Source organism: Adiantum capillus-veneris, chromosome 6 (genome assembly GCF_014529385.1).
Source record: "Adiantum capillus-veneris isolate H3 chromosome 6, ASM1452938v2, whole genome shotgun sequence".
Classification (NCBI taxonomy): Eukaryota; Viridiplantae; Streptophyta; class Polypodiopsida; order Polypodiales; family Pteridaceae; genus Adiantum; species Adiantum capillus-veneris.
The window spans coordinates 63,950,430-63,973,475 of NC_140936.1; the positions used below are offsets into that span (position 1 = coordinate 63,950,430).

General features: G+C 39.9%; 1 protein-coding gene across 7 annotated transcripts in view; it reads left to right on the forward strand.

Annotated features, from left to right (window-relative positions):
• The first annotated feature begins 19,492 nt into the window (after window positions 1-19,492).
• Window positions 19,493-23,046, forward strand: part of LOC147455619 (histone-lysine N-methyltransferase ASHH3-like) — a 50,594-nt gene continuing 47,040 nt past the window's right edge. For all 7 annotated transcript variants that reach the window (XR_015188389.1, XR_015188390.1, XM_086514354.1 and 4 more), the window contains exons 1-3: window positions 19,493-19,649; window positions 21,558-22,068; window positions 22,199-22,531. Coding sequence is in view for 5 of the 7 variants with exons in the window: in XM_086514354.1 (XP_086370480.1) it covers window positions 21,793-22,068; window positions 22,199-22,531 (609 nt within the window). In the remaining 2 variants the exon portion in view is untranslated. The remainder of the gene's footprint in view (window positions 19,650-21,557; window positions 22,069-22,198; window positions 22,532-23,046) is intronic.

Genomic DNA, 23,046 nt, shown 5'->3' on the forward strand with positions numbered 1-23,046 from the left:
ATGGGGAACAAAAGGAAATATAAAGGCTACCTCATGTCGCGCATGCACCTCACGGACGAGCACACGAAGAAGCAAACATCGGGATATGAAGGACGAAGACTGCATAAGAGTAGGTAGGCAAGAGGAAGATAAGTAGTTGGTGGGTTACTGCCACACAATCGTAGGAGGGTGTCGCAATTGGGGAGGACATACGAGAGTTTTTTTAAAAATTTATATTATGACTCAAATGACAAGCACGATGTGTTATCTAGATTCTGAGGTGCAAACCATGTCTTCTCTCTCGCTCTCTGGTGCTTGTGTGCATGACCTAGTACTAGAAGATGGAAGTGCACTCTCTCTCTCTCTCTCTCTCTCTCTCTCTCTCTCTCTCTCTCTCTCTCTCTCTCTCTCTCGTGCACGCACGCGTTTGTCTATAGCATAGATGCAGCAACCATGGAGATGATGATGAGTCAAGGCATTGTGCTAGAGTAGATCATCCTATAGGTGATGGTGATTAGATGACAAGTGGTGTGGGAGACAATAATTTTGGTGGTGATGGTGAGAAGTGGCATCGCTTAACAAAGCAGGCAGTGGAAGTGGGGCAGGGCGGCAAGAGGGTACAAACATTTTTGAGGTGCTTCTATTAGTAAGAATCTTCAAAGATGCTCGTAGATTCCCCCAGGGAAAAAGCTAGAGGATGGCACATGGAGAGAGAGAGAGAGAGAGAGAGAGAGAGAGAGAGAGAGAGAGAGATGTCATCTATGATGGTGGGGCAAGAGAGAGAGAGAGATGTAATTTTTATCATGGTCTACGTCGACTTTCTCTTTCCATTTTATCAATGCTTTGTGGCTTATGGGTCATTGCGTGGTTGATTGAATATGGCACTTTTTAGGACTGAAGGATATGCGTTACGGTGCAAGTAGGGCTACACAATGAGGGAACAAAAATGACAAATATCTACGCTAAGACAATATTTTATTATTATTATTACTATTTTTTGTTGGGGTGGGGGGAGGGGAGGGGGACAAAAAGAAAAAGGTTGCATTAGTTTGACAGTTAACGTCATTGCTCGGGAGTCTATAAAGCACCTTTGTTGCAGGTTGAGGGCCCTCCAAATCAGTATTTAGAGGGTTTATGGGGGATCCCTCTTAACAATTCTCTTCAACAAGCATCAACACACCCAAAATATTTACTTCGGAGTGGTAAGTGACCAAGGATTATCAACAATTGCACATGCGCAAGGACTACTCTCATCTCATGTCTTATAAAAGCACCTATCTTGGCATTAATCTAATGTGTCTTAGTTTTAGGGATTTTCTTATCCTTTACAAAAAAAGGGTATTCTAATAGCTCCAAATTTTTAATATATGTTCTCGATATATATATATTTAAATATTGTGACCTTGGTGTACATGGTTTTGGGTTTTTTTTTTGGGAGGGGGGCTTATGCATAAATTATGTATATCGTGTGCATTCAAGGACTATTTCTAAAATTTATTATTTGTAAAATTTTGACCAAATGATTATACCCTTTTTCTATTCAGTATGTAATTTTTTTTACAATTCCATTTTATGGTACCCTTTTTGTAAAAAAATTGGAATTAAATAACCCTTTCTGTTGCACTCACATTATAGTCACATAATTATAATTGCCTCCCCTTGGAGTAGGTTTTGGGATATTTGTATTAGAAGTTTGTGACCTCATATATGGACATGATCTTGTTTTGATGATCATTTTGTTTTATGGCCCTCACTATTGCCAACATCATTTTCCCTACATTATTTATGTCACTAGCTCTCTTTGTGGGCTCATTTTTCATCTTTGAGCTATGTCATGATAGATCTTACTACACTATCTTTTTCATATTTGAGCTATGTCATGATAGATCTTACTACACTATGTTAATTATTTGTTCACTTGCAATGCCCATGTAAGAAAGCTTGCACAATACTGTGTTGCTTCCACTTTGCCTCTCTTATTCATCGCTTGTCAAAAGTTTCACTTGCCTCTCTTATTCATCGCTTGCACAATACTGTGTTGCTTCCACTTGCCTCTCTTATTCATCGCTTGTCAAAAGTTTTCATTGAAAAAGTTGGCTTTCTTGTTGGTTGTTGCGATGAAAGACGATGTGCTATGTCATGATAGATCTTACTACACTATGTTTTTCATATTGAGCTATGTCATGATAGATCTTACTACACTATGTTAATTATTTGCTCACTTGCAATGCCCAGGTAAGAAAGATTGCACAATACTGTGTTGCTTCCACTTGCCTCTCTTTCTCATCATTAGTCAAAAGATTCATTGGAAAAAGTTGGCTTTCTTGTTGGTTGTTGCGATGCAAGAGGAGGTGCATAAACACCTCTAGAATCTGTGAGCTAGATTGTTTTTTTTGTTACTGAATTTTGTGTGTGTGTGTGTGTGTGTTAAGTAAAGGTGTTGCTTGGTTTTTTTACTTGCTTGAGAAACCTTGCTCGGTGAATGGTAACACTCCCAAATGGGAGAGCCTTCAAAAACAGGGGTCTATAGACTTTGCAAGCATCAATAGTGGAAAAAGGGTCCTATTAGAAAATTAATTTCACAAGGGATGTGGAAGATTGGTAGTTACAAATTTAGTAGAGGATATAATCGACAAATGCAAGAGATGGCTAGCCCTTGACTAAGGTAATCATCTTATTAGAGAACTTGGCAACCCAAACTTCAATAAGTAATTAAATGGAGCAAATGTGTTTGCAAATGAAAGAAGACTAGGGTTGTAGGACAACTAGTACATCATCTTCAATCATAACAAGTAATGGTCAATTGGCAAGCAACTTATTGCAAATAGTGTAGTTACTCGCTTTGTTGCTATGGTAATCAGGTCTATTGCTACCAAATTGTGTAGTTACTCGCTTTGTTGCTATGGTAATCAGGTCTGTTGCTACCAAATTTGATCGCACACTATATCTACTTTGGTGTGCAATGCGCACACACACAAAGGCCAACAATGAGCTCACCTTGTCTCAACTAGGTAGCTTGTACATGCACATATAGGAATTGGTGCTATATTTTTCAAATATGAAGATATCAAATATCACCTTTGTGCTAGTGGCCACACTTTTCAAATTTTACAATCTCAAAGACTTGATTACATCCTTCATTCAACAAAACAACCACATAAAGAAAAAAGGTGTTGTTGGGGCTAGAATAGAGAGTAACGACACAATATAAACAAAGCAAACTCATGTGCAAGTTGTGTTGGCTAGAGGGCATGACCAACCACCCATTTAAGACCCCGTATTTATTCTTTATCTATGATCTTAATTTACTAGATAATAAGGATCTACAGTGTTTGTTATTTTGTGATAGCAAGCATCTCCACCCCATCTATCATTTGGCTCGCCTCTTTCTCACTCTCTATGTGCACACTTCTAGCTCCAACAAGTGGTACCAAAGTTGTTGTTCACGTTGTACATGAAGATGCATTTGCGAGCTTCAAGTTTGAGGGAATCCTTTCAAAGGTGGATAGTTGAAGGGTTCAAAGTGTTGAAATAGAAGTGTCAAGCATAGTCCTCAAAGTGTTTTACTGGCTAGTCCAAACGGCTCTTCAATCAGAGCTACGTGGTGCAGCATATGACAGTTTGAAGGTGGAGGTGGTTTGTAGATCTCCAATGGGATGGATAAGTGCGATAAATCCTTGAAGTTTATGTGATGGTACTAGATCTAAAGTGCTTGCTTTATGGAGTATGTCAGCCTTTTTGGATCGACAATTGGAGTTCAAATACCAAGATATGAGCAGTTAAAGTTCTGTCGAGGGATTGGTCTGCTCTATTTTGGTTTCCTTGAGAAGTCTACCATCAAGAAGCTTTTTTTTAACTTGTTAGGATTTGTAGAGATGGTATGTAGCATATAGCTCAGAGTCTAGAGTGAATCTTGAGAGCGAAGCTTTAGCAAATGAGAGGTTGAGTAGATGCACCTCATGAAAGTACTCCCAATTTGATTAGGTAGCTAGTAACTTTGTTTTAGAGGAGAATAGATAAATTTGTTTAAACAAGGGAAGCAAACGTAGCTCTCTCTATTGAGAGAGGTAGAAACAAGCTTGGGGGGGAAACTCTCTTGAAGGAAGTAAACCTTGTCACAATGGAGAACACTATGTCATCATTGCAAGAAGAAAGGCCACATTGAGAGGAACAAAGAGAGGAAAAGAAGAGGAACACGCATGAGGTTGGTAAGAAAGAGGAAAAGGGTGAGGCTAAGTTTGAGCAGGTGAATGCAATCTCATGAGTGACAATGTGATATGTGATTTGTCTCTTTTTTTGCATGTTTCTTGATAGGAAAAGCGCTCTTGTTTTACAAAACCGGCACATCATTCATGTTACACCTCATAGAGAGTGGTTCTCTCAATATGATAGTAGCATATGTGAATGTGTACATTTGGAAAACAAGTTTTGTAGATGGCATACTTAGTGTAGGATAATGAAACTTCATTTGTTCACATGCATGTGACAATTCTCCCAAGGAGTTCTATTTCTAATGGGTGGTTAGATGATTATGTCTATCATACTTGCTTTGGCACTGGAGCATGAAAGATCCATAAGGGATCTTTGGTCTTTGCTAGTAGACATACATGGAACTCTTTATCCGATACACATTTCTACATTTCAACATCGTGTTCTAACATAATTGAGTAGCTGACTACCTCTTGTGGCATAGCCACTTAGGCCATTTGAGCCAAAGTAAAATTAAAGATCCACCTTGTCAAAATATGTGCCTATCTTCAATTTTTCAAGGTTTGAACTATGTGAAATTTTGTGCATCATAATCATGTTAGATCAGCATACACAAGTTTGTTAAGAAAAAATAAGCATAAGTTGTCAGACCGAATGCATTCAGATGTGTGTGGGCCTATGCCTACTAAGTCACGTGGTGGTGCTGCTTATTTTACTATATTCAAACATGATGCAAATCATAAGTCTTTGGCATACTTATCAATGCATAGGGATGATACATTTGTATAAATTAAAAATGGAATTTTTACATTTAGAATCAAATAGACAAGAAGCTTAAGTGTTTACTGATTGATAACTTTGGAGAGTATCCCTACATTGAGCCCCAATGTTTTTGTGATACAAATGTATAAGGAGAGAGCTTATTGTTTCTTGTACACCCTACCCAAAATGGATCCCTTGAGAGGATGAATTGCACAATTTAAGAATTTTTTTGTAAGATGTTGTATCATGCTAAGTTGTTAGATGTTTTCTAGAGTGATGCAATGGCCATTCTTGTGAATTAATAGATCCCCAATGAAGGCACAAGGTGTAAATTCTAGAAATGGACATAAACCTTAAAATGCTCATTTGAGGGTCTTTGGTTGTGAAGTGTTTGTGCATGTGCCAAAAGGTCTTAGAAGGAGTTTAAACCCAAGTTGTAGAAGTGCACTTTCTAGGGCTATACAAAAGATTGTGAGATGGGATTTTTTTTGTGAGATCCTTTGCCTGATAAGACTATTTGGAGAGCTTGAAAAGTGCTAATTTTTTATAAAGAAATTTTTGCAATCCAACATTGTATTAGTGAGATATGAACAATTTATTGAAGACTACTTTTTCCCCCCTTTTCAAAAATGGTAACTTTGAATTTCTAGGCTAAGGTGGAAGAGTCCAAATAATGGGAGTATAAATGTGAAGATTTAGTCTCTATTTGGATTTTTGAAGAGGCATATGAATGTTTTAGGCCCTCATGCCCTTTTATTCACTTTGCCTACGTTCCCACCCACTGTAAGCTATATTTAGTTGTTTTGAGACTTGTCAAATTCTTGTGAGATCTGTGCACTTATAAAGTGGCATTCATCTTCCAAGACTTCCTTAGCCATGAGTGCACTTCTTTGCAAGCCTTGTTGTCCCTCAACATGTTCTTTCTCTCTAGTATAATCATTTTGAGAAAGAGAAAGACCATCATAATGCTTGAAATACATCAAAATTAAATTTTGATGACAATGTAAGATTTGGGTTATGGAATGAGAGTCTCCACCCACCCATTAATTATATAGCCCTTGCTATTAAGTTCCCTTGCCATTATGCCACATAGCCTCATTGCCCCCTCCCTAGGACCCTTGTCCTCACATTTAGTATGCTTTTCCACATGTCTTTTGCAGGCATGAGCCTAGTCGCTAGGAGCCTTGGGACAAGGGCCTAGGAGTAGCCCTATTCTAGGAGATTCACATGTGGCAAGGAATTCTATGTATGGGAGCAAGGCTAACCTATGTAAGGAGTTGGTTGGATGGAGGTTCAATGTGCTTCTCCACATGTTTTCTTAGCCATGTTCATTGAAGCGTTTCAATACGAGGGGGGGAGGGGGAGTCAATCTCTACTCCATTTCCTCCGTATGTGAAAAGAGGATCATCCTATACCTAATGATGAAAGGGATGAGATGGCCAAGGGTTTTTATGAATTTGCTGCCAAATCTTGGAGGTATGTCTCATGCAGACATTGCATTTGTAGTGGGAATTGTTAGGAGAGAGCAATAAAAGGTGTAATGAGATATTTGAATGGTACAAATTTTTTTTCAATTTGCTTTGGAGGCAAGGACACATGTTTAGTTTGGCTACATAGTGAGGCGGTCCGGGGCGGGCAACAAGAAGAGCGGCCTCTAAACACCCTTCAAGGCTCTCGTGCTGCTCAAATGGGACTGGGGCAAGCACAATCGGAGACAACAACAACCCACAGCCAAAAACCAAACAAGAAAAGGGGCACCACCTAGTTGTAGATGCGAACTAGGACGCACGTGATATCTCCTTGTACTCAAACGCACAAAGAGAAGGGAATGCAAGATAGCCACACACACCAAACACAAACATTCACCACGCCAGAGAGAGGTAAAGAGCACAAATCAACTTGAGCAACTCAATCTTAGCCTTAAAGACAGATGCACACAAGCTTGATGAGAAATAGAGAGACAACACAAAACTTGACCTTGTTGCCAATACACGAATTGTCTTAGGGTCACGGGAGCCCTCTCACCGAGCACCCTCTTATAATTGACTTTTTAGGCAAACAATTCAACAAACCCTCAAACCAACAAGCATGAAATAGCACAACAGACTTCAAGGACAATATACCTTCAACCACCTGATAAGCCAACTTATCAAGTCAAGTTGGAGAGAAGAGTCGTAGTTGCAGCATACAATTGCACCCAACTCTATAAATCTTATTTGTGGACAAGAGTAGGCTACAAGTGTGATGCAGAGTATGGTATCACTCCACTCCTCTAGATGGCATAACTAATTTAAAGCTTCTCCATGCACCTATGTGTAGTGATGGAATAAAGCACTCACAATGCACACACTCTACACAACTAGGCTTGAAGAGTGGTGTGTTAGGTGTTGAGAATGGTGTGGTGTAGTGTGATCATGTGATGATTTACAAGGGAGATAAGGGCTCTATTTATAGGTTTTAGAAGCCCCGATTAAGATTAGACCTAATCAAGTTTATTTGAAGAAATAAAAGATTATGCATATTTTTATTTTTTTTATTTGAGGGTGGGTCTCTCTTGTCCTTTGAGTCACATGGACGTGGGCTCAAGGGAAGAGAATTATTGAGGATGAAATGAGAGAGGATTGGGTGAATAATTTGGGAGTGCCTACTCTAGTAGAGGGTGCATTTTACAATAAGGTTAGTGGTTAGTAGTTAGTAATTATCACTACAAAATATTTACAAAATCATTCACCAAATGGTGAGATATATGATGAAAAAAGTTAGAGAAGGGATAAGCTTGTAAAGCAAGGTTGAAGCTTTGAAGAAGTTGGCATTCACCTCGTTACAGCACCGGTAGAAGAAACGGTCAGCATGGCGAAATAGCGCGTGTCGATGAATCTATGTTATCTTCAAACCTTGGAAAATTCATGATAAAAGCCTTTATTTGCAGATGTTAACCTTGGATTTTTGCTGATTTTTTGAAGTTCTTTACAAAGCTGAAGAGAGTATGGTAATATGGACATATATGTAGAGAGAAAGGGGAGCACCTAGGGGGGTAGAAATGGAGGATGAAGGCTATGGAGGTGTGAGAGAAGTGGCAATGGTGAAGAGGGTGAATTAGGACATGGGAGTTGTAGGTTTGGGAGTGGGAAGGAGAGGGAGGAGTGTGTAAGAGTGAGTAGGTGTGTGGAAGGGTGAGAGAAATAGGAAGATTTTTTGGTGTATGAGGTGGCAGTTTTGAAGTCGGCCATAAATCTCATGTAAAATCGCCCTTGACTTCAAAATTTTTGAAAACATTATGAAAGATACTTCAGCTCACGAGCTACGTTTTGTCTTTTGGAAGTATCCTTAAATTCAGATCATAAGAAGGTGCCAAAATTCGAGCAAAAAGCTGTCCCTGCAGCACCTAATAAAGCTTGAAGTGGGCCACTATTTGATTCTTTTTCCTTTGTAGTCTTACAAGTGAGCCCCCCATACATCAACCATGACCTAGTATTGCCAAGGAGCTTGCACACATGTATGGTATAGGATAAGTATCAAATATAATATATACTTGTGGGGTAAGAAGATAGGCTAGCTAGTCATGAAAAATGGACACATGGGATGCATGGTGGCAAAAAATATATAAAACAAAAGGAGGAAAATCATGAGGGAAGGGACCCTCAGTTATTCTCTACTTTGTGTAATTCATGGAATTTATTTAAAGATAAAATCTACGTACTTGTGAATATTTAACTGGGAGGGATGGAAAATAAATAAATAAATAAATATGACGGAGCCGATAAGGTTATTGGTGAATTTTTACAATGAAGTCACATAAAGGTTTTTCAAGGCTTGTGTGAGTAGATCTTAAGGGATAGAATGATAGTAAAATATGTATAAGGAATGACACGAGATGGAAGCTAGCATACTTAGGCCTAATAACGCACACCTAGGAATATGTATTTATATAAATACAAATTTTTTGAAAAAAACCCTTTATACTTAGGTCCTTTATTTGATAGAAAATATTTACATATAAAGAGGACCGTAATATTATAAATTTATTTTTTGGTCTCCTAGCCCAATGACTCGCTCAATGATTTGATATATACAAAAATATGATAAAAACCTAAACGCACGCACACTATTTATAATGAAAAAGCGAGCCTAGTCATTGTGCTAGGGTGTTTTTGTGGGGTGAAGTGGCTTCTTAAAATTATTTTATGAGAGCCGAAAAACGGCTATCATTTAGCCCTCCCCTAGATGATGGTACATTCATGTACCATCAAAAGGCATATCTTCCAATGAGAGTGTTTTTCGATCCTTCATGATATTTGGTGGCTTAGTTGAATCTTCATCTTGTAGTACCAAGATCAAAGACTTACATGGTAGTGTAGTTGTTTCATTCTCTTGTAGATCCTCTAGTAGAACTCGACTCAAGTAAGGCTTTAATCGATACCCATTCACCTTCTTGGGGTGCTCCTTGCCATCCAAATCCATGAGTCACATCAAAGCGATTGTCAAGGTGATTATCGTACCTTAGCACCAAATCTCCTTCCTTGATCCCTTTGTCTTTCACCTTTTTGTTGAGCTTGTCCTTTATTTGCATAGCCTTTCTTTTATAGCACTCATAAGCCGCCTCCCGTTTCCATTCTAGTTCTGCGAGGGTGAGAAGTCGATCTTCCCATGCTGCTTCTTCTCCTTGTGCCACCTTTCCATGAAGTCGCATTGTTGGAATGTTGAGCTCGATGGGTTGCAAAGCTTCTTGACCATAGACTAGGTGGAAGGGTGTGAACTCTGTTGGTTCCTTGTAGGTAGTCCGATAGGCCCACAATGCTCCATCCAAGAAGTCATCCCATAGCTTTGTCTTGTTCTTTACCATCTTCCCGATGATTCCTGCAATGATACCATTAGCCTTCTCTACCAAACCATTTGACTGAGGGTAGTAGGGTGTGCTATGCCGATGTAGAATGTGAAGCTCATCACAAACTTCCGTGAGCAAGCCCTTCCTAAACCCTGGACCATTATCAGAAACAATCTCCAAAGGTGTGCCAAATCTGCAACAAATGTGAGTGTACACAAACTTGCTAACTATCCTCTCATTCACTCTTGCCACACTTTGAGCTTCTACCCACCTAGTCATGTAGTCTATAGCCACCAAGATATACAATTTTCCATTTTTAGTCCTGGGCAATGGACCCATAGCATCAATGCCCCATTTTTCAAATGGACCATTTGCAAGGACTAACTGACGTGGACCATGTAACAGACATTTGTTTCCATTAATCTGACAATTGTGACAGCTTTTACATCAATGTGCAAGCTTGGCCAAACATATCCAGCAAGCAAAATCTTTTTTGCAGTGAGTTCCTGTGCAAAATGACCACCACACGCTTCCTCATGCAAACCTTTAAGAATGGCTGGAATCTCCTTGGTTATTGCTATTCTCCTACAAACTTGATCTTTTCCCCTTTGGTAAAGGGCACCTTCCAAAAACAAATATGAACTCGCCTTCTTAATGAGCCTCCACTTTTGAGCCTTTGTGAAGCCCTCTGGAAACTCGCCCTCTAAAATGTAGCTCACAATGGGAGCCAATGAGTCCATCCCCTGGTACCTTGGTTGCTTTATCACTGTTGCTGCCATGATGACCTGCACTTCACTCTCAACGCATGCAATTGCTTTTTGTGCAAGTAAATATGCATCTTCATTTTGTTTCCTAGGGATATGATATAGTTGCAACTCTTGAAATTGATTAAACAACCTACGAATGGCATGAACTTTTGTCCTTAGGTTTTCATTCTTGCATGCCCAAATGCCTAAAATCTGCTTCACAATGAGAAGGGCATCTCCCTTTACCATGAAACGTCGTATACCTTGGCCAATGCACATCTTTAAACCATGAAGTAGTGTGTCGTATTCTACTTCATTGTTGCTAGTTGAACCTGGTAGATTGACCTTCTCTTTCATGACCACCTCTCCACTTGGGTTGAGCAATACTAGCCCTCCCCCTGCTTTTCCTGTGACTCGTCAAAAAGCTCCATCAAAGAACAAGGTGAAAGCATTAGGAATACTTTTAGGTGGTGGCAATGGTAAGGTCTTTACTTCAGGCACCTTAATTTCCTTCTCATGTACCTTATAAGTGAGAATCCCTTCCAATTGTGCACGCACACTATCTTCTACCTTGAAAGAGTATTGAAACTCTTGCAATTCTATAATCCTCTTTGAGATCCTAGTGCTAAGATTCATTTGAGATGACACCCAAGGAAACAAATTTTTTGCAGTGAGAATTACAAAAGGTTTTGGTAGCAAGTAGGATCTAAGCTTTCTCACCGCAAACATGAGGGAAAGCATCATGAGTTCTGCCTCCGTGTAGCCTCTCTCCAAAGCATTCATGACCCTACTAGCAAAGTAGATGGGTCGCATCCGGGTACTATGGGGATCTTGTTGTAGCAAAACCGCACCAATTGTTTCTTTCCCAACACTAGAGCTAACAAAGAATGTATACTCCCAACAAGGAGGCATGAGTATTGGTACCTCTGACAAAATGACTTTAATGTTACAAAAGTACTCTTCAAGATCATCAGACCATGCAAATTCTACTTGTTGTGTCAACTTTTGCAAAGGGTGAAGCAACTCCGAAGCTAAGTGAATAAAGCGTGACATATACTTCACCTTTTGAATGAATGAGATGACCTCTTTGAGATTCTTGGGTGATGGGAGCTCAATGAGAGCCTTTGCCTTTGAAGGATCCACCGCAATGCCTTTATAGGAAACCTTGTGACCAAGCAAGATCACTTCATCCTCACCTATGTGACATTTGTCGGGGTTGAGTTGACCTCCCATGTCATAGAGCTTCTTTAAACCTTCTTCTACCCTTTGTAGATGCAATGATTTTGAGCTATAAATGCAGAAATCATCAATGAACATCCTAATTGACTTTCCAAAGAATGCTTGAAACACCATGTTCATGAAACATTGGAATGTTGTAGGAGCATTTGTCAGACCAAATGGCATGACTCTAAAAGCATAACAACCCCAAGGAGTGATGAAGGTTGTTTTTAACTGATCTTCCAATGTGATACTTATTTGAAAGTAACATGAGTAGCCATCACACACAGTGTACTTCTCATGACCAGCTACCTCATTTAGTATCTCATCCTGAAATGGGAGGGGAAAGTGATCTCTTTTTGTTGCCTCATTGAGTGGACGGTAATCCACACACACCCTCCACTTGCCGTTTTTCTTAGGAGTGACAACAACGGGAGAGACCCACTCTGAATTCTCCACTGGATAAATGAAACCTGCTGCTAGAAGCTTTCTTACCTCCTTGAGTAGAGCCTGCTCCTTTATAACTCCTAGCCTTCGTAGCTTTTGAGCTTTAGGTGTGGCCTCAGGCTTCAACTCAATTTTGTGTTGAACAACATCTACTCCACGCACATCGGTGTAGTCTTTAGCAAAAAGCCTAGGAAATTTCCTTAGCACACATTTGAACTCCTCTCTTTCGTCCTTTGTAAGTGTTGTAGACAACATACCTTCTAACATTCCTTCATCTTGCACATTTTGGTTCTCTTGGGAACCTACCTCTTCCAAACTTGGGCAAGAGGTCTCTTGGTTGTTTGGCTTAAACCTTACCCCCATGACTTCGATGGAAGATTCCTCTTCAGTAATGCTGCTGCTACTTTCTCCTTTTGAAGTGCTATCGGTCCAGCCTTCCTCCGTCTCACTTTGAGATGATTCTTCATGGAGCTCCTCTTGGCGTTGCTCCTTCATGTCAAAGACAACCTTCTTATGATTGTCATTCCTGCAAATTAATTTTCCACTCTCCCAATCTTGCAAAGCTCGCATTTTCATTAGCCATGGTCTTCCTAGGATAAATGGGTAACCATTTCCCTTGGTCGACATAACATAAAAATCCACCACCTTCTTAATGCAAAAGGCCTCTACAAAAACATTTTTACAAATGCCTACACACCTAGCTTTGCTATTGTTTGCCATCTTCACTTTGATTTCAGGTGTCTCATGGATGTGCATGCCTAGTTTTTGCATGAGTCCCTCTGTCATGATGCAAATTTGTGCACCCCCATCCACTAGACCTTTCCTAACCAATCTTCCTTTGATGTAACAATCTAGCACAGGTGTAATATCCTCATTCATTTCAGCATGTGCAATTTTTACAACAGGCACACTCTCTTTTAACTTTCTCCTAGTGCTAACTGCCTTTGTTAAATCCCTCCTAACTTGTGGGCATAATGCAAGAAATTGAGGCCATGAGATATCAGGACCCTTACCTCTCATGTCTTCCAATAGGTTGTATGGAGCCATACCATGTCCAAGAGGGAAGTCTTGGAGGTTGATACGACGTCGAGTCCTCTTAGCTTCCTTGGTTTCCTTTGCCTTCGTTTCTCGTCCATGGTCACTTTGTGATGTAACCCCTTCTTTCTCCGTACCTTTTCCTCGGCCACGCTTAATGCCATTTGCTTCCATGTCGACCTCTCTTGAATTTGTCACCTCTACCACATGCACATTTGGGTCTGGCAAAGGTGGAACTCCTTCCACTCCTTGTGGAGGTGGTCTTGCTCCATTTGGCCTTTATAGAAGTCGTGGTTGCTTACTAGTTCCTTCACCTGCATTCATCACTGGGTAATTCAAATTAGGTCTCCCTAGCTCCCCACGGGGCCAAGGACAATTATACATCCCATGTCCAGACTCATCGCAATTCCAACATTGCAAGACTCTCCTAGGACGTGGATCTCGCTCTTCAGACTTCTTTGCTTGTCCCTTTGGACCTACAGCTTGTGCACGGTGAATTGACAGGCTACTTAAAGATTCATTTAACTTCTCAATCACTTCCGCCGTTACCTCAGGAAGCTCCTTAGATGTTGATGCTTGTGACTTACCTTTGGGTCTAAGACCTTCTATTGGAACCTCCCCCCTTAAGCACTTGAGTTTCCTATATTTCTCAGCAGCCCTAGTTTCAGCTGCATCAAAGGTAGCAAGTGCACCCGCCTCAACTTTTACCTTAAGGTCAGGAAAGAGTCCGGCTGTGAATCTCTCCTTCTTTAGAAATTCTGCACCATCACCAGGGTTAGCAACATTTCGTATCCATAGAGCCCAAAGACGTAGAAACTCTTGCTTGTGCAAGTAGTAGTCATCTAAGTCTTTTTGCTTATGAGAAACAATGTCTTGCCATAATTTCTGAGTGTTTTGGGGATCAAAGAAGTATTTCTTGAAACGATTCAACACTTCCGTGTAATTCTCCTTAACTTCCTCAAGCAAAGAGTCAAACCAAGTGCTAGCATCTTTCCTAAGGACTACCTCAAACATTTCTACACGTTCCTAATCAGTTACTATCCTCTTGATACGGCAAGACATTTTGAAATTTGCTAAGAATAATTCTGCATCCTCCCTAGGATCTCCAAAGAACAAGGGGTAGCCACTCATTTGCCTAGTTGTATCCATGTTGCTGGTTTTACTCAAAAAATTCTTTTTATTTTTTTATTTTTTGTGTTGCAAAATCAAATTTCAAAGTAGAATGAAAATATAAACATCAAAGATTAGATCGTAGCGAATCAATGGCAAAATGAACCGATTAATTGAGGCATTGATAGCCGCTACTTGCCTAGGTTCAAACATACGACGGAAAACACGTTGAAATTGTAACTTTGTGTCAACTATTACATGCACGTCTTGTCTAGCCAAAGGAATGAATGTACGATACAATTCCTCTTGATTCATTAACCTAGCTATAACAAGATAAACACATGTACATCAAAAGAGACATTATAGTCTACAAGTGGGAGTATAATAGGATTTGGAGATTGTAGAATATCTCTTAATGCTTCAGGACCAAAGAGGAATACAATACGTTGTTGAAAAAAGATTTTTCTATCAATGCGAACATTTATCCTAATCCCTTGCACCCAATGAAACTGATGAAATTGAATTGCATGAGCAGGATTAGGAGGTGGTGGATTGTTCATGTAAACACAACTAGTTTTTGAAGACTTACCCTGTGTATGCTAACACAACCGCTCGTCCTCCGTGGGGGCACCAATTTGAGGCTGTCAAGGGCGGGCAACAAGAAGAGCAGCCTCTAAACACCCTTCGAGGCTCCCGTGCTGCTCAAATGGGGTTGGGGCAAGCACAATCAGAGACAACAACAATCCACAGCCAGAAAACAAGCAAGAAAAGGGGCACCACCTAGTTGTAGATGCGAACTAGGACGCACGTGATATCTCCTTGTACTCAAACGCACAAAGAGAAGGGAATGCAAGATAGCCACACACACCAAACACAAACATTCACCACGCCAGAGAGAGGTAAAGAGCACAAATCAACTTGAGCAACTCAATCTTAGCCTTAAAGACAGATGCACACAAGCTTGATGAGAAATAGAGAGACAACACAAAACTTGACCTTGCTGCCAATACACAAATTGTCTTAGGGTCACGGGAGCCCTCTCACCGATCACCCTCTTACAATCGACTTTTTAGGCAAACAATTCAACAAACCCTCAAACCAACAAGCATGAAATAGCACAACAGACTTCAAGGACAATATACCTTCAACCACCTGATAAGCCAACTTATCAAGTCAAGTTGGAGAGAAGAGTCGTAGTTGCAGCATACAATTGCACCCAAAACTATAAATCTTATGTATGGACAAGAGTAGGCTACAAGTGTGATGCAGAGTATGGTATCACTCCACTCCTCTAGATGGCATAACTAACTTAAAGCTTCTCCATGCACCTATGTATAGTGATGGAATAGAGCACTCACAATGCACACACTCTACACAACTAGGCTTGAAGAGTGGTGTGTTATGTGTTGAGAATGGTGTGGTGTAGTGTGATCATGTGATGATTTACAAGGGAGAGAAGGGCTCTATTTATAGGTTTTAGAAGCCCCGATTAGGATTAGACCTAATCAAGTTTATTTGAAGAAATAAAAGATTATGCATATTTTTATTTTTTTTATTTGAGGGTGGGTCTCTCTTGTCCTTTGAGTCACATGGACGTGGGCTCAAGGGAAGAGAATTATTGAGGATGAAATGAGAGAGGATTGGGTGAATAATTTGGGAGTGCCTACTTTAGTAGAGGGTGCATTTTACAATAAGGTTAGTGGTTAGTAGTTAGTAATTATCACTACAAAATATTTACAAAATCATTCACCAAATGGTGAGATATATGATGAAAAAAGTTAGAGAAGGGATAAGCTTGTAAAGCAAGGTTGAAGCTTTGAAGAAGTTGGCATTCACCTCGTTACAGCACCGGTAGAAGAAACGGTCAGCATGGCGAAATAGCGCGTGTCGATGAATCTATGTTATCTTCAAACCTTGGAAAATTCATGATAAAAGCCTTTATTTGCAGATGTTAACCTTGGATTTTTGTTGATTTTTTGAAGTTCTTTACAAAGCTGAAGAGAGTATGGTAATATGGACATATATGTAGAGAGAAAGGCGAGCACCTAGGGGTGTAGAAATGGAGGATGAAGGCTATGGAGGTGTGAGAGAAGTGGCAATGGTGAAGAGGGTGAATTAGGACATGGGAGTTGCAGGTTTGGGAGTGGGAAGGAGAGGGAGGAGTGTGTAAGAGTGAGTAGGTGTGTGGAAGGGTGAGAGAAATAGGAAGATTTTTTGGTGTATGAGCTGGCAGTTTTGAAGTCGGCCATAAATCTCATGTAAAATTGCCCTTGACTTCAATTTTTTTGAAAACATTATGAAAGATACTTCAGCTCACGAGCTACGTTTTGTCTTTTGGAAGTATCCTCAAATTCAGATCATAAGAAGGTGCCAAAATTCGAGCAAAAAGCTGTCCCTGCAGCACCTAATAAATCTTGAAGTGGGCCACTATTTGATTCTTTTTCCTTTGTAGTCTTACAAGTGAGCCCCCCATACATCAACCATGACCTAATATTGCCAAGGAGCTTGCACACATGTATGGTATAGGATAAGTATCAAATATAATATATACTTGTGGGGTAAGAAGATAGGCTAGCTAGTCATGAAGGACACATGGGATGCATGGTGGCAAAAAATATATAAAACAAAAGGAGGAAAATCATGAGGGAAGGGACCCTCAGTTATTCTCTACTTTGTGTAATTCATGGAATTTATTCGAAGATAAAATCTACGTACTTGTGAATATTTAACTGGGAGGGATGGAAAATAAATAAATAAATAAATATGACGGAGCCGATAAGGTTATTGGTGAATTTTTTCAATGAAGTCACATAAAGGTTTTTCAAGGCTTGTGTGAGTAGAGCTTAAGGGATAGAATGATAGTAAAATATGTATAAGGAATGACACGAGATGGAAGCTAGCATACTTAGGCCTAATAACGCACACCTAGGAATATGTATTTATATAAATACACAATTTTTTTGAAAATAGCCCTTTATACTTAGGTCCTTTATTTGATAGAAAATATTTACATATAAAGAGGACCGTAATATTATAAATTTATTTTTTGGTCTCCTAGCCCAATGACTCGCTCAATGATTTGATATATAAAAAATATGATAAAACCCTAAACACACACACACTATTTACAATGAAAAAGCGAGCCTAATCATTGTGTTAGGGTGTTTTTGTGGGGTGAAGTGGCTTCTAAAAATTATTTTATGAGAGCCGAAAAACGGCTATCAATAGATGTAAATTATGTAGGTATTGTGGACAACAAATAGTCCATGTTAGGCCACGTCTTTACATTCATTAGTGGTGTAGTTTCATGGTGACTTTGTTTGCAAGGCTATATGTCTGAATCTACCATTGATGTTGAGCAGGTTGCTGGGTTCAATGTGAGCAAGGAAGTTATATGGCTCACACGTATTGTGGGAGTCTTGGCCATTAATGCAAAAGTTCTAGTTTTGCTTTGCAATTATCAAAATGCTACCCTAGCCAGCACAAATATATGGGGCTTCATGCAAAGATGAATCATATTGATGTGTGGCAGCACTGCATTCGCAAGTTGCTTGAGGACAAGCATATTGAGCTTTTCAAGATTCACACAAATGAAAACCTTGTAGATCTACTAAACAAAAGTCTACCCTTCGAATGGCTTGCACACTATCAAGTGCTTATGACCATTGGTTAGAGATACAAGGGAGATACATACTCCACATAGCTTACATATATGTGTACAACTTGCTTAAAGGCAACTTGGCATTTGAGTGGGGGGTTGTTGGGTCTAAAGGCCATATGGCTTGGATACCCATGTCCCAACTTGCCACCCAATACACTACTAGCTATCCTTATTCGTTATCTCTAATGTAGAAGGATAAGGTGCTACTCTCTGTCCTTTTCCATAGTAAGTCCATCTCTCGTGTGTCATTCTCTCTCTCTCTCTCTCTCTCTCTCTTTGTGTGTGTGTGTGCGCGCTAATAAAAATAGGAAAATGGTATAACCTTTTTATCATCCAAGTGTGATAGATTGGTTATGCCAATTGCTTCTTGAATAACAGGTCTTGAGTTCAACTCTCCTAGTCGGATGTATCTTTAAGGTCTCTTGGGATAGTTTCCTTTGACATTAAAAAACTCTTCTTCTTCTTCTTCTTCTTTCTCTCTCTCGCTCTTTGTCTTGCTTGTAGTGCTTCCAATAGATGTTCCACTCAATCATTTGCTGGGCAGTCCCATAGGTTATTCTCAGGCAAGTCGAGGAGTGTGCAAACTTTTCAAATTGCACATATAGATAAGGGTAACTTTTGGTTGGAGGTGAGAAGTTGTAATTGAATCGCTTTAGCAACTTAGTGAGCCTTCTATAATCTAGAGGGTGGCTCAAAGACCCTCTAAATTGGAGGTCCGTCTAGTATGTACATTAAATTTTATCTGGTGGTGGTGTTGTATGGGGGCATTGTTCCCGTATCAGGTGTTTAGGACTCTCTAAGAGCTGCATCTCACATGGTAATAATAGTATCTGTGGGATGGAAAAATTCATTCAAGTGTGGTCACATACATTGTGAATTGATTTAGTCATACTTTGGAAATAAGTTATAAACAATAGTGATCTTATTAGTACACTGTTTTTCTTTTGTATTCAATTTTCAACAAAACCACTGAATGAGAATTCAAGCTTCAAGAGTCTCCTTTCATGGATGAGTTTCATGTTCTAGCTTTTGGGTATTCTTAGAAAGAGTATCTTTTACTTCCTTTCAAGGGGACTACACATTAGGTGTTTCACCTTCTTAATACCTTTATATCTTTTGGTTCATTGGGAAACTCTTCTCTAAATGCATGTGCATAATACGAGTGGGGTTGCATGTGGAAAAGGGAAAATGTGAGTGCTCTCTCGCTTTTTCACATGGGTGTTTTTGCACACACATATATCAATATTAAGCATGCATGTATGTAACTTCTAGTCACCACCTCCAAATATACCAAGTTACACTTGCACTTGCTTTTTTGAGAATTTATAGCTGGTGCTAGTGGTTCGTTTACTCTTATCCACATCTCTGGCAATACCTTTGTCCACCGGACTCCGTGCTTATAGAAGCTCCAACTAGAAATTCAGAAGATAGAACTAGAACATTCGATAAATTTTCTTTGATATTGGGCAAATAATTCAACTTTTAAGTCCATGGACTTGCAAGAGTCTGGAGGCACTTTGACAACTGACCTGGGCATAATGTACATTTGACGACTGCCCAGGCGACTGCCCAACGCGGGCATCCATTAGAAGACGACGCTCCTGCTCCCTTTCCTCCCTCAGTTCCATTCCTTGAGTAATGGGTGCTACCTGGACTGGTACATTTCAATCTTGCCCTTTGCCGAGTTTTCTGGTTGGGTGTAAGGGGCTAGACAGAGCACTGCCAAAACATAAAACTATGGGAAGCGCTGTTTTTCTTTTTTTTCAAGATGAATGAAGCCATGAAGTGATTTTACCACTCAAGAACCCAATGCAGTGATATCTCATGGTGGAAGGAACACTCTCCGTCTAAGGATATTGGTGCCTGGCTGTATGGCATTTCCTAGATCACTGATTGTACATGTCGGTAATCATGTGATTAGGACAATAGTGTCTTTTTGGGCAAAAGATACACTGACATGTAGTGATGGGTGTTCACGTGTATGTATCAAATAAGTAGCAAATAAGAAGACAAATGTTGTTGATGAGGCACTAAGATGCCTCTCAAAAATGCTTCTCTGGGTCAAGCCGGTGTGTGGCATGATTGATGCCCATTACCATTGTTCTAGCCCTGATAAAGAGCGCTTCAAGTTTTCAAGTTGTTGACAACGTCTCTGGACCGGACCGTGCTCCTGGGTTTGGGGCCAATGCCAAACAATGTGTGGCCTTTTATGTCATATATTATAGCTTCACTTTATGCATCTCAAAGTGCATGTTGCCAACTTGTCCATAGCTGTTTTTTGGCCTGGGAGTACCATAAAAAATGCATATTGCTGAGTGGAGTTTTATATATTTAATGGTACTCCGAAACAAATTTGTTTGGATCATTGGATCTGATTGATGTTTAAGTACTTGAACTCCAATATTCATCCATATTTTAGCTGCTAATTTGACATCTCTAATGAGAATGTGGATAGTATAAACTGCAGAATCTTGCAATGTAGAATCGAGATGACGGAGGCAATGAGACTGGTGAAGAGAGTTCATGCTTTACAAGTTGGCCTTTAATATGCGGAAGTATCAGATTGCAGTAGCATTTATGTCTACATAATGCTTTAATGTCTACATATCAAGGGGAGCATTCTTAGGTGTGGAGATGCAATGCTCATCTTGGACCCTAACAATGTTCATACATCAGTAGACACCTAAGAACATGGAAAATATATGCCTACACTTGAGATGTAGATTAAGAAAACTGGAGTGATGAGACTGGTGGACATTTGTATGCTTAAGGTGTGCAGTGGAGTGCAGTGGAGTCAATAAGGACTGAATTGCAAGTTACATCACTTAATGTCTCTACAATGAATGGACCTGAATTGTATTAGATATGCTCTTATATTCCCTGGCTCACATTTATCTATCTTGAAAGAACAATGGGCTATAGTAATATCAACACAATACATGTAGATATTGATTGTAGCACCAGAAGTTGGCCTATACAGAAAAACCATGGGGGGACATTACACTCATTGTTTGGGCAAGTGCACATATGGATCCTGATTATGCTACGATGAACATTCTCTGTGACTCAAGTTCAAACTTATTACATTATATGTGGTTCTTTCTATAGACTATGGCAATGCACCTGAGTTCAAAGAAGGTGCAGAGTAAGCAAGAACACGGGGGTATACGTGCATCGATATCAGCATAGTGGATGCAGATATTGATTGTAGAGCTAGAAGTCGGCTTATACAGCAGAGTATTGAGGTACATCACACACGTGTTGTTTGTTTAATAGCTACCTAACTGGGTGGATTTGCCAACACAAGGTTTTTTATGTTGGTCCACCATGTTCACTGGGATGATTATCAAGTGGAGGCTTACTTTCCATAGTCGTCTATCTATGTTCGGCAGTGCTTTCTGTAATTTTGGCGTGAATGTGCTTACGTGAACATTTTCTGTAGTTCTTGGAAAGTTTTTCCTTTGTACGACAGCAAATGCCATAGCCAGCATCAGTAGGATACGTACTGTTTTTTCTGCAAGTTCTAAATGAAGTACAGAGAATAAACCTTCATTTTGCACTGCAGGTCTGGGTGATTGGAGTGTCAAAGAGTCATTGCAGCTTTGACTACTTGCAGACTAGATGCTTGAAGCATGCCTTGTTCTGTATACAGGCTTCTCCTCCTCCTGCGCTCAAGGGCAAGTGTACAATGAACATCTTACCATAATGACATAGTCCTTTTTGAATGAACAGACACTCTGGGGGCAAGGTCTCATGTTTACCAGAGACTGGAAGCAACTTCTTCTGTTGACTAATCTGGCATGCGTTTGATCAGAAAGTCTCTCTTTTCTCACCAGTCGGTTGAGGTTCCTTTTTGGAGCATGAGTACAAAGGATGGGTCTGACTGCATGAATACAAAGGATGGGTGTGACTGCATGGCAGATGATGGCTTTTCTTCTATATGCGCAATTTGCCATGATAGTGGTGATCTTTTCTGGTGTGGGCAGTCTGGTGAAGGCTTTCACATGCGCTGTTTAGATCTCCACACATTTCCAGAGCAGAATTTATGGCTGTGCCATAACTGTAAAGGCAACAAGGTGCAATATATGTGCCATTGCAAGTTGACATAAAAAAGAAAATTTACTTTCCACACATGATTGCTTTGTCTGATTAGATTCAATGATGGGGTATCGCTAAGTGTATGTCCCTTTGTTGCTTACCTAACAGGTGCAGTGTTTTGAGTGCAAAGAGATCGGAAATGCTGACAGAGAATTGTTTGTGAAGTGCACACGCCGAACATGTAAGAAGTTCTACCATCAACATTGTCTCTTGAAGTGGAGGAGACAGATCCACCCCAAAAGAGGGCTAGTTTGTCCTCAGCATGTTTGTGATGCTTGTGGGAGTGAGACTAACAGTGGGCAAAGGAAGTTGTTTCGCTGTTTAGAATGCCCAAGGGCATACCATGAGAGGTGTTGTCTGGAGGATTCATTGTTATTAGAGGACATCCCTGGATACATGATATGTTGGAGACATGAAAACTCCTCAAGATGTGAACCACATGTATGTGTTTCCTCTATGCTATCACTGTTGCTTAAGTATTTGCGTTAGGTTTAAAAAAAAAATAGAGAGCCTTTTTGAGGGATGCCTATGCCTGTGGAAATATATTTTGTTATTGAAATTGACGAGGGACCACCCACAATTCCATATCTTTTGGATCTTCTTTTGGTATATATTCGGTGAACATATTATTTTTTACATGTCTAAAATATTAAAATTCTAGAAGGCTTAATGTTTTGTAGGTTTATAGTAGTGTCAGTGTTGCTAGACGGATTTTTTAGGTTCAAGGTAGACCAGAAAAATCAGGAGATGACATAAGGTAAAACAAACATTTAGAAGAATTTTTCTATCTTGAGGGCAGAGGACACTTGAGGTGTCTAAATTTTATGTGGAGTGCATCTACTGATTTAACAGGAATAAGTGCAAAAGGTATGAGTTGCAAGGAGAAGGGAAAAAGGCAGCTACTCAAAGGGCCCATGGGGCAGCTTGAACGGGCAAAGAGTATTGATCCTGTTTGA